At 53.3% G+C, this 17,049-nt stretch overlaps 1 protein-coding gene across 4 annotated transcripts in view; it reads right to left on the minus strand.

The window, feature by feature from the left end:
* Window positions 1-312: 312 nt before the first annotated feature.
* Window positions 313-17,049, minus strand: part of LOC142501957 (solute carrier family 2, facilitated glucose transporter member 1-like) — a 32,152-nt gene continuing 15,415 nt past the window's right edge. For 3 of the 4 annotated variants that reach the window (XM_075612587.1, XM_075612589.1, XM_075612590.1), the window contains 3 exons: window positions 14,864-14,965; window positions 13,541-13,744; window positions 313-1,341 (listed from right to left, as the gene is read on the minus strand). In XM_075612587.1, coding sequence (XP_075468702.1) covers window positions 1,147-1,341; window positions 13,541-13,744; window positions 14,864-14,965 — 501 coding nt within the window. In that variant the 3' untranslated portion in view covers window positions 313-1,146. The remainder of the gene's footprint in view (window positions 1,342-13,540; window positions 13,745-14,863; window positions 14,966-17,049) is intronic. The other variant, XM_075612591.1, reaches the window with a different exon arrangement.

Raw genomic sequence — 17,049 nt, forward strand, 5'->3', positions numbered from 1 at the left:
GTTTTTATTTACATTTTAATACTAGTGTGCGGGAACAGGGGTCTCCTGAGCTGAACCACGTTGACTTCAGCCTCGGGGACCCCCTGCTTTCCGAGTTACAGGCCCCGCTATTGGGTGCCGGAATCTCCCGTGCGTTTAAATGTCCCACGTCACATGACCGGGAGATTTAAATGCATAGGAGACACCGGCACCCGTACCGGGGCCTGTATCTCGGGAAGCAGGGGGTCCCCGGACCTGAAATTAATGCGGTTCAGCTCCGGAGACCCCCTGCTACAATACACTAGTATTAAAATGTAAATAAAAACACTACGATCGCCTGGGAGCGCTGTGCAGGGAGAGGCGAGTCTCTGTGCAGCTCTTACAGTCTGCGGCCAGATCACACAGGGGAGAACTTGGAGAGAGGCTGAGATCTCATCGCTGCTACGCAGAGCAGTATTGGCATTTTCCTACCTCGCCGTTTGAGAAGGTTTCTGATGCTTTCTGAATACCGTGATAACACAAATAACAAACCGTTCGGCGGGAACATGCCACAGTGTTCGAGATGGCTGCAATGTTAGCGAAGCTATTAGAATAGGTCCCCCAGACTGTTCCCCTGACATGGAAGGAATATGAGTATATGCTGCATGTTACACACTGTCTTGTGCAGGATTTCTATTATTGATCTTTTTTGCTCTGATTTTATATCACATTTTTTAATTTTACATTGCAAACCTGGATCACATGAACCCCTTTATGATAGGGGTTCTCCTTATCATACTGTGTGCTCTACTTTGCTTGACCCTTGCACAGTCCGTTTGACCCTTGCACACTTTGTCCTTTGCAATTTGTCTGACCTTTGCACTGTTTCACCTCTGCAGTCTACCTGACCCGTGCACACTCTCTGACCCTTAAATACTCTGACCATTGCAGTCTGTCCCTTGCACACTGTCTGCTTTTTGCCCTTCATATGCTCTTTGACCCTTGCACAGTCTGTCTGACCCTTGCACACTGTTTGCCCATCATATGCTCTTTGACCCTTGCGCAGTCTGTCTGACCCTCACACTCTGTCTGCTCCTCGCACGCTCAGTTTCTCACGTGCACTCTCACCCCCACGCCTCTCATGTGAAGCCTCACTGACTGTTCTGACCCTCACATGCCCCCTTCTGGTCAGTGTCCTCTTGGCGCCTGACGAGGCTCCAGCTTGTTAGTGTTGTTCATTAAGATGGGATCCGCCTGGTGGAATTCTGCTGCCACGTCTTTAAACGTCCGGCCCTTAGTCTCTGGAACCTGGAACCAGGTGTACAGCGCAGCACCGAGCAGGACGGACGCGAAGATCAGGAACACATAGGGACCAATGAGATCCTGAGGAGACAAGGAGAGAGAGGTGAGGGGGGCAGGAGAGGGAGGGAAGAGGGAGGCGGGGGAGGGAGGGAAGAGGGTGGTGGGGTAGGGAGGGAAGAGGGAGGTAGAGAGGCGAGTGAGGGAGAGAGGGAAGAGAGAGGCGAGGGAGGGAGAGGGAAGAGAGAGGCGAGTGAGGGAGAGAGGGAAGAGAGAGGCGAGTGAGGGAGAGAGGGAAGAGAGAGGCGAGTGAGGGAGAGAGTGGGGCCGCCAGCAGGGGGGTCTGTCGGAGTTGGTGTCCTGGGCACAGTGAGTCAGGGGGCCCAGGCCCCCAGCACGGCCATGCCCCTTGACAAATCCCGTTGCACGGTCACCACGGGGCGACAAGATTTTACGCGCTGGCGATCCGCCAAGAAATGCGTGCTCTTCTCTCACAAAAAAAAATTAAAAATCACCCCACCTGATTGGCTGGCCCGTGCTGGGACGCTGCCAGGATTTTTTTGGGGCCCGCACCAAGCTCTATACAGCTTGCACAGTGAGGCCCGCCTTTTCCTGCATGGAGCAAAGAGGGGTGAGGGGGAGGAAAGAGAGGGGTGAGGGGAGGAAAGAGAGGGGTGAGGGGGGAGGAAAGAGAGGGTTAGGGGGGAGGAAAGACAGGGTGAGGGGGGAGGAAAGATAGGGTCAGGGGGAGGAAAGATAGGGGTGAGGGGGAGGAAAGAGGGGGTTGAGGGGGGAGGAAAGAGAGGGTGAGGAAGATAGGGTGGAGCAAAGAGAGGGCTGAGGAGGGGAAAGAGGGGGTGAGGGGTAAAGAGGGATGAGGGAGAAGAGGGGAAAGAGGGATGAGGGGGGAAAGGGGTGAGGGGGGAAGATTGGGCGTGGGGGGGAAGATAGGTGAGGGGGGAAGATTGGGGTGAGGGAGGGGAAAGAGAGGGGGGGAAAAGGTGGGAAGGGGGAAGAAGAGAGGGGTGAGGGGGGGAAAGAGGGGTGCGGGGGGAAGAGGGGTGAGGGGGGAAGAGGGGGTGAGGTGGGGAAAAGCGAGGGGTGAGGGGGGAAAGGAGAGAGGTGAGGGGGAAGAGAGGTGTGTGGGGGGGAAGAGGTGGAGGGGGGAAGAAGAGAGGGGTGAGGGGGGGAAAGAGAAGGGTGAGGTGGGGAAGAGGGTTGAGGGGGAAAGAGAGGGGTGAGAGAGGAAAGAGAGGGGTGAGAGAGGAAAGAGAGGGGTGGGGCGGAAGAGAGGGGTGAGGGGGAGAGAGAGATGAAGAGGGAAGAAAAGATGGGTGACGGGGGGGAAGAGGGGGGTGATGGGGGAAAGAGTGGTGAGGGGGGAAGAGAGGGGGAAAGAGGGGTGAGGGGGAAGAGAGGGGTGAGAGGGGGAAGAGGGATTGGGGGAAGACAGGGATGAAGAGGGAAGAAAAGAGAGATGAGGGGGAGGAAAGAGAGGGGTGAGGGGGAGGAAAGAGGGATGAGGGGGGGAAGAGGGATGAGGGGGAAAGGAAGGATGATGGGGAAAGAAGGGGGAAGAAAAGTGGGGTGAGGGGGAGGAAAGAGAGTGGTGAAGGGGGAGGAAAGAGAGTGGTGAAGGGGGAGGAAAGATAGGGCTGAGGGGGGAGCAAAGGGAGGGCTGAGGGGGGAGCAAAGAGAGGGCTGAGGGGTGAAGGGGGAAAAGAGGGGTGAGGGGGAAGGTGGGGGTGAGAGGGGGAAGAGGGATGGGGAAGAGAGGGATGAATGGGGAAGAAAAGAGGGGGTGAGAGTGGAGGACAGAGAGGGGTGAGGTGGAGGAAAGAGAGGGGTGAGGGGGAGGAAAGGGATGAGGGTGGAAAGAGGGATGAAGGGGGAAGAAAAGTGGGGGGGGAAGAGGGGGGAGGAAAAATAGGGGTGAAGGGGAGGAAAGAGGGGGGTGAGGTGGTGGAAAGAGAGGGTGAAGGTGGAGGAAAGAGAGGGGTGAGGGGGAGGAAAGAGGGATGAGGGGGGAAAGAGGGATGAGGGGGAAAGGAATGATGAGGGGGGAAAGGAGGGATGAAGGGGGAAATGGGGTGAGGGGGGAAAGAGAGGGGTGAGGGGGGAGGAAAGAGAGGGGTGAGGGGGGGAGGAAAAGGGGTGAGGGGGGGGAAGAGAGGGGTGAGGGGGTGGGAGGAAAGAGAGGATGAGGGGGTGGGAGGAAAGAGATGGTGAGGGGTGGGAGGAAAGAGAGGGGCGAGGGGGTGGGAGGAAATGGGGGTGAGGGGTGGGAGGAAAGGGAGGGGTGAGTGGGTGGGAGGAAAGAGAGGGGTGAGGGGGTGGGAGGAAAGAGAGTGGTGAAGGGGGAGGAAAGATAGGGCTGAGGGGGGAGCAAAGCGAGGGCTGAGTGGGGAAAGAGGGATGAGTGGGGAAGGGGGAAAGAGGGGGAAAGAGGGGTGAAGGGGGAAGAGAGGGGTGAGGGGGAAGGTGGGGGTGAGAGGGGGAAGAGGGATGGGGAAGAGAGGGATGAATGAGGAAGAAAAGAGGGGTGAGCGGGAGGAAAGAGGGGGTGAGAGTGGAGGACAGAGAGGGTGGAAGAAAGAGAGGGGTGAGGTGGAGGAAAGAGGGATGAGGGGGGGAAAGAGGGATGAGGGTGGAAAGGAGGGATGAAGGGGGAAGAAAAGTTGGGTGGGGGGGAAGAGGGGGGAGGAAAAATAGGGGTGAGGGGAGGAAAGAGAGGGATGAGGGGGTGGAAAGAGAGGGTGAAGGTGGAGGAAAAAGAGGGGTGAGGGGGAGGAAAGAGGGATGAGGGGGGAAAGAGGGATGAGGGGGAAAGGAATGATGAGGGGGAAAGGAGGGATGAAGGGGGAAGTGGGGTGAGGGGGGAAGAGGGGTGGGGGGGGGGGAAAGAGAGGGGTGAGGGGGTGGGAGGAAAGAGAGGGTGAGGGTGGGAGGAAAGAGAGGGTCAGGGGTGGGAGGAAAGATAGGGGTGAGGGAGTGGGAGGAAAGAGGGGCGAGGGGGGGAGGAAAGAGGGGTGAGGGGGAGGAAAGAGGGGTGGGGGGGGGGGAAAGAGAGGGGTGAGGGGGTGGGAGGAAAGAGAGGGTGAGGGTGGGAGGAAAGAGAGGGTCAGGGGTGGGAGGAAAGATAGGGGTGAGGGAGTGGGAGGAAAGAGGGGCGAGGGGTGGGAGGAAAGAGAGGGGCGAGGGGGTGGGAGGAAAGAGAGGGGTGAGAGGGTGCGAGGAAAGAGAGGGGTGAGGGGGTGGGAGGAAAGAGAGGGTGAGGGGGTGGGGGGAAAGAGGGTGAGGGGTGGGAGGAAAGAGAGGGGTGAGGGCATGGGAGGAAAGAGAGGGGCGAGGGGTTGGGAGGAAAGCGAGGGGCGAGGGGGTGGGAGGAAAGAGAGGGGTGAGAGGGTGGGAGGAAATGGGGGTGAGGGGTGGGAGGAAAGGGAGGGGTGAGTGGGTGGGAGGAAAGAGAGGGGTGAGGGGGTGGGAGGAAAGAGAGGGGTGAGGGGGTGGGAGGAAACGGGGGTAAGGGGTGGGAGGAAAGAGAGGGGTGAAGGGGTGGGAGGAAACAGGGGGGTGAGGGGTGGGAGGAAAGAGAGGGGTGTGAGGGTGAAAGGGGGGAGGAAAGAGAGGGCTGAGGAGGAGAAAGAGAGGTGGGGCGGAAGAAGAGAGGGGTGAGGGGGAAGAAGAGAGGGGTAGAGAGAATAGGGATAGATGAAAGGGAGGGATGGTAAAGAGAGAGAAAGAAAGCCCTGGGCTTCTAAGGAAGGGGCAGCATGACTTAAGGTTGAGAGGTACTTAGGGCAAGGGGGGGGGAGGGGTCCTAGTTTCCTCTTTCTTCTAGTATCCACTGAAGCCAAGTCTGTATTTGTAGAGGGGGCCCTAGTGTGTGTGTGTGTGTGTGTGTGTGTGTGTGTGTGTGTGTGTGTGTGTGTGTGTGTGTGTGTGTGTATTTGGAGAGGGGGGCCCTATTGTGTGTGTGTGTGTGTGTGTGTGTGTGTGTGTGTTTGTATTTGTTTGTGTATATATATTGGGAAGGGGGTTACTGAGTGTGGGGAGGTGGGGGAGAAATACATGGGGGAGGGAGGGGGAAGGAAAAGGGTGATGAGGGAGTGTAAGAGGGGGGTGAGAGAATGAGGTGTGTGAGAAGGGGGGGTTTCTGAGAAAACGGGGGGTTCTCGCCAGGCAGCAGGCACATGGGTGGGGGGCCCAGGTGGAAATGTTAGCCCTGGGCCCCAGGAAAGCTGTCTGTGGCCCTGATCGGGAATGGGAGAGGAGTCCAGCTCGAGGCAGGGGTAAGCCATGAAAAAGGATGGAGAGAGTGAGAAGCAGAGAGTGAGGGGTGAGGGGGAGCATGAGGAGGGAGAGAGCGTGAAAGGGAGGAGAGTGAGCAGGGGGTAGAGAGTGAGTGGGAACAGAGAGAAACAAACAGTAAAGCGTGAGGGGTGGGTGTGAGAGGAGGGGGAGAGAACATGTGCATACAGTGTCTCTCTCTCTCCCTGCCTCTCCCATAGGGTCAATGTATCACAGTATAGAGAAGTGTTTGGACGCACTGAGCTGAGGCGTGTGTAAGAACAGTTCCTTATATCTGACGCAGAACTTTACACTTGCGCCACTTCAGATACGGAGAAATGTTTTAAATAAAAGAGAAAAAGACGTGTGAATCTCATTGTAATATGCGCATCATGTAACTCCTTCCCCACTCCCTCTGACACCCCTCAAATCGCAAGCTGGGGAGGGCACAGGAAACATTGGAGCAAAATGCTTGATACATGGGTGCAGGGTGAATATACCTGTTTTGCGTCAAAATTGCCTTGATACGGGAGCGCATGCGCGAGGTCAGACAGCATGGCAGCATAACCCTATTGCTCCGTGCCCCGCTCTGACTGTTTAAAGCAAAAAACACGGATTAAATCTAAGATACAGACTATTTTCATACCAGGCGCCGAGTACCACCATTAGGATGTCTAAAAAAGCAACAAAGACCCCCAGCAAGAAGGGTCTCCCCGAATACTTCGGAGGAGGGAGATCCCGCCGAGCATCGGCGGCAATGGCCCCCACCTCTTGGGCGGGCTCTGAATCGGAGGGAGAGGGAGACCCGAGTGACATGGGGCTGCTGCCGGTTCGCCGATGCGACATAGAGCGGCTATATAACGATTTAGAGGGGGTCCTGCAGGCTGAGATCCGGGCATTGACAAAAGAGGTGGGGGGCCTGGGGACCCGAGACCAGGACCTCGAGGTGCGGGTGGATGCGAATACGAAGGCGGCACAAAAAACCACAAAGAAAACGGGCGATCTCCAGACACAGTTAAACGAGCTCCGCGAGCGGCAGGAGGATGCTGAGAACAGAGACCGCCGCAATAACGTGCGTCTCCGGGGGATTCCTGAGTCTATTGGAGACTGCGAAGAGTTCGTAGCAAGATGGCTACAGCACATCTGCCCAGAGTCCTCCGCGGACCTGTTACATATGGACAGGTGCCACCGGGCACTCAGATCCAAGCCACAACCCGGAGACCCCCCGCGGGATATAATAGTGCGCCTACACTATTATCGCACACGAGAAGAGGTTCTGAGGTGCTCCCGTAATACCCCCTTCATGGACTTTGAGGGAGCCAAAATAGTGGTATTTCAAGATCTCTCCCCTATTACTTTGGCCCGCCGGAGAGATCTATGGCCTATCACAAGAGCCCTGAGGGAAAAAGCGGTCCGTTACCGGTGGACCTTTCCCTTTGGGCTCTTGGTCCTACGTAATGGCCGCCCGATACAACTAAAATCCCCAGAAGAGGGCCCGAGGTTCCTGCAGAAATTAGGCCTGAGCACGGAGCCCGGCGCTGCGACCGGGGAGACGGATGAACCCGCCTCGGGTCCCTCGTGGACCACGGTGGGGAGTGCCACCAAGAGAGGGGCTGCCCAGGACTAGAGCCCCACGACACCTCATCTGGTTGGTAGAAAACCGCAGATAAAAGAAGTTCTACAGTTAACAATTAAAGTTACCAGTTAAAAGTTGCCTAAATTGCACAGCCCCAATAGAGACTTTGCTGAACTTATATCACCAGCTCCCCCCAAGCCTACGGCCGGTACCCCCACGACCAGTGAACCTAGAAGGAGAAAATCCACTTACCTCGTGGTCCCCGCATGGCGGCCAAGATGGGGCCGAGGCAGCCTCCAGCGTGACCCGCAGAACGCGGAAGAGAGGTAGGCGGGAAGGGCCCAACAGGCGGGAAAACTTACTAGACGAAGGGGGCGGCAGCAGCAGCAGACACGTCTTCTCCCGAGGACGGCCCACTCCAAGATGGCGGCCGGGGGAAGAACGTCAGCGGAAGGGGCGGACCTATGGACGGCCATCTTGGAAGAGGCGGAAGCAGGACGGAGATCCACTGGCATGACACCGATAGGAAGTGACGGAGCTGGCGATCTCCCTCCAGTACCAGCAGATCCGGCGGGGACACCCCTCGATAACGGACAGCAGGGAGGACGAGGAGAACATCCCCAGGAGCTGCAGTTCGTTGATCCATGGACAAACACACTAGGGCCGGACTAAAGAGGTCGAGGGTGCCCGAGGGCGGTGGGTGAAACCGCGCAACACAGCACATTGTAGGGGTAGGGGGTAGGGGAAGTGGGAGAGAAGGTTAGAGGAGGGATAAGGACAGAGTAAGTGGGAGGACAAGAAGGGCAAGGAAAGTGAGAGACGAGAAAGGAAGGGGGACGTGAGCATATAGGCAGAGTAGGAGTAGGAGGAAAGAATGGGGAGTTGGAGGGAGGAGAGAGGCAAGCAAGTTTAGATAAGAGGGTCGAGGGAGAGAGAGAAGCGTGAAAGTAGGTTGAGGGAGACAGCAAGTGACGAGGGCAAGGAGTTAGTAACGGAGGTTAGCAGAGGGAGCAGGTAAGTGAAGGCAGGTAGAAAGGAGGGCTAGAAGCCACGGGCTGACACGAGAGAGGAAATACAAGCTAGGATAGGCCAGTAAGTAGGAAAGTAGGGGTCACAAGGGTTAAGGCGGAGGGACACACGTCGAGAGAGAGAAGTGGATGGGGCATCTGGGACCCTGACAGGGGCAATTGATGGCAGAGACTCAAGCAGGAGAAGTAGGGACAGGAGTCGGGAAAGAGACTTAGATAGAGAAAGTCGACAGGCAAAGGAATAGAGCTAAATAATATAGATAGAGATAGGGAGTCACTAGGAAACGAGAGTCAGGGGGATGAGAGGTGACACTGAGAAACGCACATAAAAGAAGGGAACACTTGAAAAAAAGGGGCGGTAACCACAAGTTCTCTTCCCCAAGGGAGCCTAGATCAGAAAAAACAGGTGCAATATACCGGCCCCCCCAGGTGTTGCCGATGGGGGGGGATCGGGAGACATATGGAGGCGTAGTGCCATAGGAGGGAGAAGAGTCCACAGCAGGGCAGGGCGGAAGGGCTGGTCCATAGAGGCCCCCAAAGTCAGCAGAGGCAGGGAGTGCCGAGCACGGGAGTTTTAATGAGTGAGTAGGGGTTTAGTGCAGCTTAAAGTTGACATTTTCCGTTGTTTTTCAAGGACGATTTCCAGAGCGGGGGCGGGCGGTGGAGTTCGAGCCCGCCCTGATTTCCGCATGATCTCCATGTCGGGACCTACATGGACAACATCCATGGTCCCCGGCAAAGCCCCCTGGGAGGGTTGGGCGGCATGGGAGGGAGAGGGGCGCCAAGAGGGAGCGCGTCAGTTCTCCCCTGCCGGGTGCCCAGGGGCGAGGGTCACAAGACCGCGGTATCAGTACCAAGGTCCAGTGACCACTGTTCTAATAAATGTTTCTTTGTTTGTTTACATGTTACCCTCCCCCCCCCCCCTACTTGTGTCAACCCCCCCCTACTGCTGGCTACAGACCCCACAGATCTGGTGGAGGAGCGGAGAGAGCCAGGAAGACGTCAGAGAATGACGGTGAGAGGAGCCCACCCGAGACACAGCGGGAGAAGCAGAGTATCCACACCAACCAGTCCAGATGAGTAACGAAATTGTCATGATTTCACACAATGTGAAAGGGTTTAATAGTCCCACAAAACGTAGAATTGCCTTCAGAGAGTATAGCCGCCGGAAAGCCGACATCATTTTCCTACAAGAAACACATTTCTCACGCTTAAACCACCCAAAATTTCTGGATAAAAGTTATAGAACATTCTATCTAGCGTCCGCGGAGGTCAAAAAGCGGGGAGTAGCTATTATTACTCACAATAGACTCGACCTCACGATAGACAAACAACACGCTGACTCGGAAGGCAGGTTCCTCATCCTGACGGGCACAATACACGGCAAACCAGTCACATTGGCGTCCATATACGCTCCATGTGAGCAAAACGCTGTGTTCTTCGCCCAATTCTTTGGTAAGCTACACAAAACCGCGCAAGGAAGTATCTTCCTCGCGGGGGACCTAAACCGCACCTTAGACCCGGACTTGGACAGATGCACACAACTTAATACGGCCCACAGACAGGACCTACTAACCATACGTACTGGCCTCAATGAATGTCAGTTGACTGATGTTTGGAGAGAACAACACCCAGTTGCGCGAGAATACACGTTTTACTCGCACCCCCACGACAGATACAGCCGAATAGACTACCTCCTAGTGTCCAACAGAGTGGTCCCAGTGATCGGCCACACCGAGATTCATGAAATCTCGTGGTCCGACCACGCACCTATAGAGCTGCGGTGCACACTAATAGGGCTGGACAGACCCGGAGCAAACTGGAAGCTTAACGAGCTTCTTCTCAAAGCCCCCGCTACTGAACGGGAGATAAGGGAACGGATACAGGATTTCTTTAGAGACAACAAAGGCAGCGTTCAGTCGCAAGCCACGCTCTGGGAGGCCCATAAGGCTACTCTTAGGGGAACTCTCATGAACATAGCTGGTAAGCGGAAAAGAGAGAAAGTATCCAAAATAAAGGAGCTGCAGGCGAAGTTAACACTCCTCACTGCACAGCACTCCGTTAATAAGAACCAGAACACGTGGCAAGAATTATTAGATACCAAGGCGGCCCTTTACCTAGTGTTATCCTCCCAGGCCGAAAAGGAGTTGGCATGGTCCAAGCGCAGATTTTACGAAAAAGCCAACAAGCCAGATACCCTACTAGCCAACAAGCTCCGAAACAAGCTTCCAAATTTTAGGATAAAGGCCATCAAAACACAGCAGGGGGACCTTACCTCCGACCCGAGACAGATAGTGGAAGCATTCAGAAAATACTATGCTACACTATATGACGGGGATAAGGTTCACCACAACCAAAAAACAGCAGAGACCTTGGAGCGGTTCCTGTCTGAGGCAAATCTTCCGACCCTGGGCAGGGAAGAGAAGGAGGCCCTACAGGGTGATTTAACCCTGGAAGAGATAACAGAGGTAATTAAGTCCCTCAAACCAGCCAAGGCCCCAGGCCCTGATGGCTACTCTAATTTGTTTTACAAAAAATTCTGTAAGATCCTAGCCCCACAGCTACTGAAATTATTTAATGGGATACTAGATGGGGAGCCCTTCCCGACTCAAATGCTCCAGGCGTCTATCTCAGTGATCCACAAACCTGGCAAGGACCCGGCAGACTACAAGAGCTACCGGCCAATCTCCCTGATTAATTCGGATGTAAAAATTTTCTCCAAACTGATAGCAAACAGGGTGGGTAGTGTCCTTCCCGGGCTGATTCATCCGGATCAAGTAGGCTTTATCGCAGGCAGCAGACAACACCAGGCGGGTTATAAACTTGATAGATCTGGCGAAAAAGAAAAATATACCGTCAATGGTGTTGAGCCTGGACGCCGAAAAGGCATTCGACCGTATCGATTGGTCGTACCTACGAGAGACGCTAGGGGCATTCGGGTTTGGGGGCCGCCTCCTGGAGGCGATACTAGCCCTATATGTAGGACCCACAGCTAGAGTAAGACACCAGGGTTTCCCATCAGAACTATTTAATATTCGGAGCGGGACCCGGCAGGGTTGCCCACTGTCTCCATTATTATTCGCCTTATGTATTGAACCCCTAGCGGCCCATATTAGGTTATGTCCCAATATAACAGGAATTCAAACGGGGGATCAGCACCACAAAGCTGCGCTATATGCAGACGATGTGATCTTAACTATCTCTAAACCGTTAACATCCCTGCCCAATGTCTTTGAGATCTTAGGAACCTTTAGTAAGATCTCAGGGTTTAAAATCAATCAGGCCAAGTCTGAGGCGCTCAATATCAATCTACCTAAACATACGGAAAAATTATTAGAACTTAACTTCAATTTTAAGTGGCAGTCCTCCGCAATCAAATATTTAGGGGTTTATATCACCAGGGACTACAATTCTCTATATAAAGCAAATTTTCCTAAGATGATGAAGCGGCTGAGGGAGGATCTCAGAACTTGGGGGGGCTATGGGATATCATGGTGTAAAGATGAATTTATTGCCCAAAATGCTATATCTGTTTCAGGCCCTTCCAATTCCGTTAGTCAAGTCTGAGATCCAAACGCTACAGGCCCATATCATCCAATTTATTTGGAATAAAAAACACCCACGAATCGCGAAAAGCCTACTGACAAAACCAGTAGCAAAAGGAGGACTGGCGGTACCTTGCTTGTTGGCGTATTACAAAGCGGCACAATTAGGCCAAATTATTCAGTGGCACGCGGACCCCACGAAGAGACGATGGACAGAACTAGAGCGAGAATGTTGTGCTCCGGTGGCGCTACATGATCTAATCTGGCTACCAAAAGCATGCAAGAAAAGCATAGGGACGCTGCTCTGCGCAGTGGCGAACTCACTAGCGGTCTGGGAGACTTCCAAATTTAAAGCCAATTTAACATCACCACAAACACTAATGACCCCCCTATGGGGCAATCCGGACTTTGCTCCGGGGCTGGCGGGCGATAAATTTCTAAGATGGACGCAGGGGGGGTACAACCGTTTGAAGGAGCTGGAGGGCACGAAATCTATCAAGACGTTCGATTGGCTTAAAGAGGAAGCAAACCTACCAAATTCTGAATTATTTAGATTCCTCCAGGTCAGGGCATTCTATAACAAATTCCCCGTTCGTCCCGCACGAACTAATTTTGAGCAGCTGTGTTCACGTCCAACGGACACCAGAGGACTGACATCTCGGATGTACAGGGAGGTAATCTGTCCGACCACGGTAGACAGCCCCAGACTGAGATACATGCGACAGTGGGAAACAGAGCTAGGGGATAATTTAGAGGACGAGGAATGGGACCACATATTGCAAGCAGCAGCAAAAAGCTCCATATGTGTCACGTTGAAGGAGAACGCATATAAAGTCCTCATGCGGTGGTACCATACCCCTGCTAAACTAGCTAAATTTGTCAGGGGATACACCCCGCTCTGCCCAAAACAGTGCGGAGAGATCGCTGACCTTAAACATATGCTGTGGTCTTGCCCGAGAGTGGTCCCGATTTGGGAAGCTATTAGGGACTGGTTACAAGGGATTCTCGAGTTAGAGATCCCCCTGGACCCGTGGCTGTTCCTTGTGGGCAGACGGCCTCAGGACATGTCTAGAACGACACACAAATTGGTCATGCACTTCGCGACCGCCACCCGGTGCGAGATCGCAGCGTTGTGGAAGCAGAATGAGATCCCAATCATCCCCAAAATCAGGAATCGAATTTGGCACGTTTGCCAGATGGAACAGTTGACGAGTTGGGTCAACGACTCTGGCACTAAATTTCTAAAAGTATGGGACCCGTGGCTATCCCAAACCAACATTCCAGGGGTGGCCGCCGCCCACTAATGCATTAATAATATCAAATGCGTTCTCCTGGGACGGGGCAGACTGGACCCAGACATAGGGATAATATAAATAGAGCCACCTAGCATTTACATTAATTGGCATGATCAAATGAATCTCGAAGTAGTCGCCAGAGGAAGCGCGGATCCACCTCCAGATCCTGGCAGGATCTCCCCCCCCCCCTCCCCCCACCCTATGTGTCCCCACCCCAGTCCCGTGAGTCATGTACGTCCTGTCTTGATTTCCTTTATGTAGTACGTCTGATGTTATCATCAAAGTTTACTGTTAAAACTGGATTATTGGTAATATACGCCAATGTGAGGTGAGAGTCTGTATAACCGATATCCACAAATAAAAATTGAAAGTTGAAAAAAAAAAATTGCCTTGATACATAGATCCCTTAATCCTTTCCTCTCTCCCCCTCTCCGCTTTCTCTTCTCTCTCTTTCTCTCTTACTCCAATGCCTTTCTTTACCTCTCCTCTCTTTCTCCCACTCTCTTTCTCCCCCTATCCCTTCTCTCTCTCCATCCCTCCTTCTCTCACCCTCATGCTCTCATACAACATGGCGACCAGAAACTTATTGAACCATGTCCAGCTGCTGGTCACCCCCATGGCTGCAGGACGGGCCACTTGACTGAACAGCTCTGCGGTGATGTACCAGGCGATGGGGCCTGGGCCCAGCTCAAAGGCCCACACGAAGAGGAATATGCCAAAGACCAGAACGTACTTCATCCACTCCAGCCCTGCCTGGCAGAGGGAATGGGGAGGGGAGAAGGAAGGAGGAAAGGAGAGAAAGGGAGGGGCGAGAGAGAGAAAGAAAGAGAGTGTAGGGAAGAGAAAGTGAGAGGAGAACAAGTTAAATAGTTTCACTGACTAGGAGGCGTGCGTGCGTGTGTGTGTGCGTGCGTGCGTGTGTGTGCGTGTGTGTGCGTGTGTGCGTGTGTGTGTGTGTGCGTGCGTGCGTGCGTGTGTATATATATATATAGAAGAGAAGAGAGGAAAACTCTCGAGAGCTTGTCCTATGACATAAATTGTTAGTCCAAAAAAAAAAAGGTATCACCGAATACTGAAGAACTTTTATATATATAAAAGTCGGGCTGTTGTATGCATTTTGGACCCAATAAACCCCTTTTATATGATTATCCCTTGTGCTGTACCAGTATATATTGGATCTCTAGGGTTATATGTGTGTGTGTGTGTGTGTGTGTGTGTGTGTGTGTGTGTGTGTGTGTGTGTGTGTGTGTGTGTGTGTGTGTGTGTGTGTGTGTGTGTGTGTGTGTGTGTGTGTGTGTGTGTGTAGGGGTATCAGTACCGGGTTACCCGAGCTTTAATAATAATAGACGATACACAGAACCGTATCGTCTATTAATTTTTTATTTTATATATATATATATACACATACACATACACATACACAGCTCCATATACCTGGCCCCAATAACCCCTCCTGTTACTTCCTATATATTACTCCATATAACCGCTCCCTATATCTCCTCCTATTGCACCATCTAACCCCTCCCAATAACTCAATATCACTGCTCCCTGTAACTCCTATTGCCCTATATATCCGCTCGCTATAACTCCTATTGCTCCATATAACAGCTCCCTATAACTCCTCCTATAACTCCATAAAATAAATCCCTATATCTCCACCTATTGCTCCATATAACCCCTCCCTATAACTCCTCCTATTGCTCCATATAACCCCTCCCTATAACTCCTCCTATTGCTCCATATAACTGCTCCCTATAACTCCTCCTATTGCTCCATATAACTGCTCCCTGTAACTCCTCCTATTGCTCCATATAACTGCTCCCTGTAACTCCTCCTATTGCTCCTCCCTATATCCCTGTATAAATTACTCACCATTGTTGCCACAGATATTACGAGCAGTATATTACAGAACGCCATGGTGAGCTGACCAATCAGGAGCAGCGTTCTCCTCCCAGTCTTTTCCACCAGGAGAACCTTAAAGAGACAGGCCGGTGTTTCTCCTGATTATCAGTCTGAAGTAAACATTAACTGGAGATAATTACATGTCCGCAGTAAGGCTACTCGTAGGGTTGCCGGGTGTCCAGTTTTGAACCCGACAGACCGGTATTTTGCCACTGTGTCTGGTTAGAAATGACAGGTAATACCGGACATGTATGTGTCCGGTATTTTCTCTCTCTGGACGTGCGGCGGGCAGCGCGAGCAGCAACGGAGCCATCTCCCGCAGGCCGCAGCGCCTGGTAACTAGGGCAAGGGAGACGCGTCATCCACCCCAACCCCACGCGCCGAGCCAAGAGGAAGACTGACCAATGGGAGGGGTCTACGTCATTAAGGAGTGTGCACAGCTCCCCCATCGGCATGCTGGGAAATGTCGTTTCCTTCCATCAAAACCCAGCTTTACCTGTGGGAGAGCTGAGAAGAGGTCCACGGTGTGTCTCCTGCCTCCAGAGAAAGCTCTGAGATATTGATAGTGCCACTGCCTGCTAGGAGGACCTCCACAGGAGGGGGAGAGGATGAGGGAGGAGGAGGAGGTGGTGTGGTGGTGAGGAAGGAGGAGGAAGGGGGTGAGAGAATGATGGGAGGGGGGTGAGAGGATGATAGAGGTGGGGTTGAGAAGATAAGGGGAGGTAGGGAGAGAGGATGAGGGTTGTTTGAAGATGAGGGGGGGGGTGATAGGGTGAGGGGGGGCGATAGGGTGAGGGGGTGAGAGGATGAAGGGGGTTGCAAAAATCTTGGAAGTAGTCGGAGAGGAGAATTAAGATCAGTATTGATCGCCCTGTATGACTGCAGGTATGTTATTTATAAATGATCTGACCGTTATGTCATTTAAAAAAAACAAAATCACTCCCAGTTTGCACCATCTCATATTCTATTTCGTATGAAATGCTGGGGGGGGGGGGGCTCAATCCCCAAACCCTTCCCCAGCATTTATTACGAAATAGAATATGAAATTGTGCAAATTGGTGCAAACTCGGAGTTACAATTTAGAAAAAAATGTCATAACGGTCTGATCATTTATAAATAACGTACCCCTCCCCCGACTTCTCCACAGGGTTTGACCCGGAGAGTCCGGGTTTCGGGCACTTACCTCCGGGCTACGGGTTGCCGTCATCAACCTCCGGGTGACAGCGGGGTGCGGTGTGGTGCGGCGGCGTCTCCGGCATTCTCCGTTATTCTCCTGCAAGTTCCCCCTCCAACTGCAGTGAACAAGGCTGCGCAGCATCAAATGACGCCGTGTTGCCATGGTAACCAGACGCGTCATGACGCTACGGCACCGCGCAGCATCATGATATCATGTAGGGTCTGGTTACCATGGCAACGCGGCGACATTTGACGCCGCGCAGCCATGTTCACTGCAGTTGGAGGGGGAAATTAAAGCAGGACGCCGGGAGACGCCGGGAGACGCTGCCGCCGCACCACGCCACACGCAGTAAAGGATTTCTCTCTCTCCGGGTTGGCCTTCAGTAGAAGGTGGGCACCCAGCCTTTCTAGCACGTCGCATTTCTCACCATGGTGTCCAGCAGTTGTGGAGAAGCCGGCCGGCCGGCAGCCATACCGCCTACACGTGCACACATTGTTCTGACATGTTGCCACACGCGGTTATGTCAGGAATAAGGGAAGCCGGAGCCTATATTTATCAAACTCATCTCTTGATTAAAACTGCACCAGAATTATTAATGGAAGAAATGCTGCATCTGTATTTTCTCTGATAAAACAATCTCAATCCTTTCTGTTCCCTCCTACAGGCTGTTATTCCGAGTCTCGCTGTCACTGGGCAGGGTAGGGAGATGCTGCTGACACTGAATGTAAGAACAGACACCCTCTCCCCCCCCCCCCCCCCAACAGGTCAGGTTTTCAGTATATCCAAGCTTGGGCACTGGTGGCTCAATCAGAGGCTCAGTCAAAGACTGGGTCTCATATTGAGACACTTGTGCTGAAGCAGAGACTCATTGAGCCACCAGTGCTGAAGCACGGATATCATGAAACCCTGACCTGTTGGGGGGGCTTGAGGACTGGAGTTGAGCCCCCCTGATTTAGAGCACAGTGTGTTTGTGGGTTCC

The sequence above is a fragment of the Ascaphus truei genome, chromosome 8 (assembly GCF_040206685.1).
Source record: "Ascaphus truei isolate aAscTru1 chromosome 8, aAscTru1.hap1, whole genome shotgun sequence".
NCBI lineage: Eukaryota > Metazoa > Chordata > Amphibia > Anura > Ascaphidae > Ascaphus > Ascaphus truei.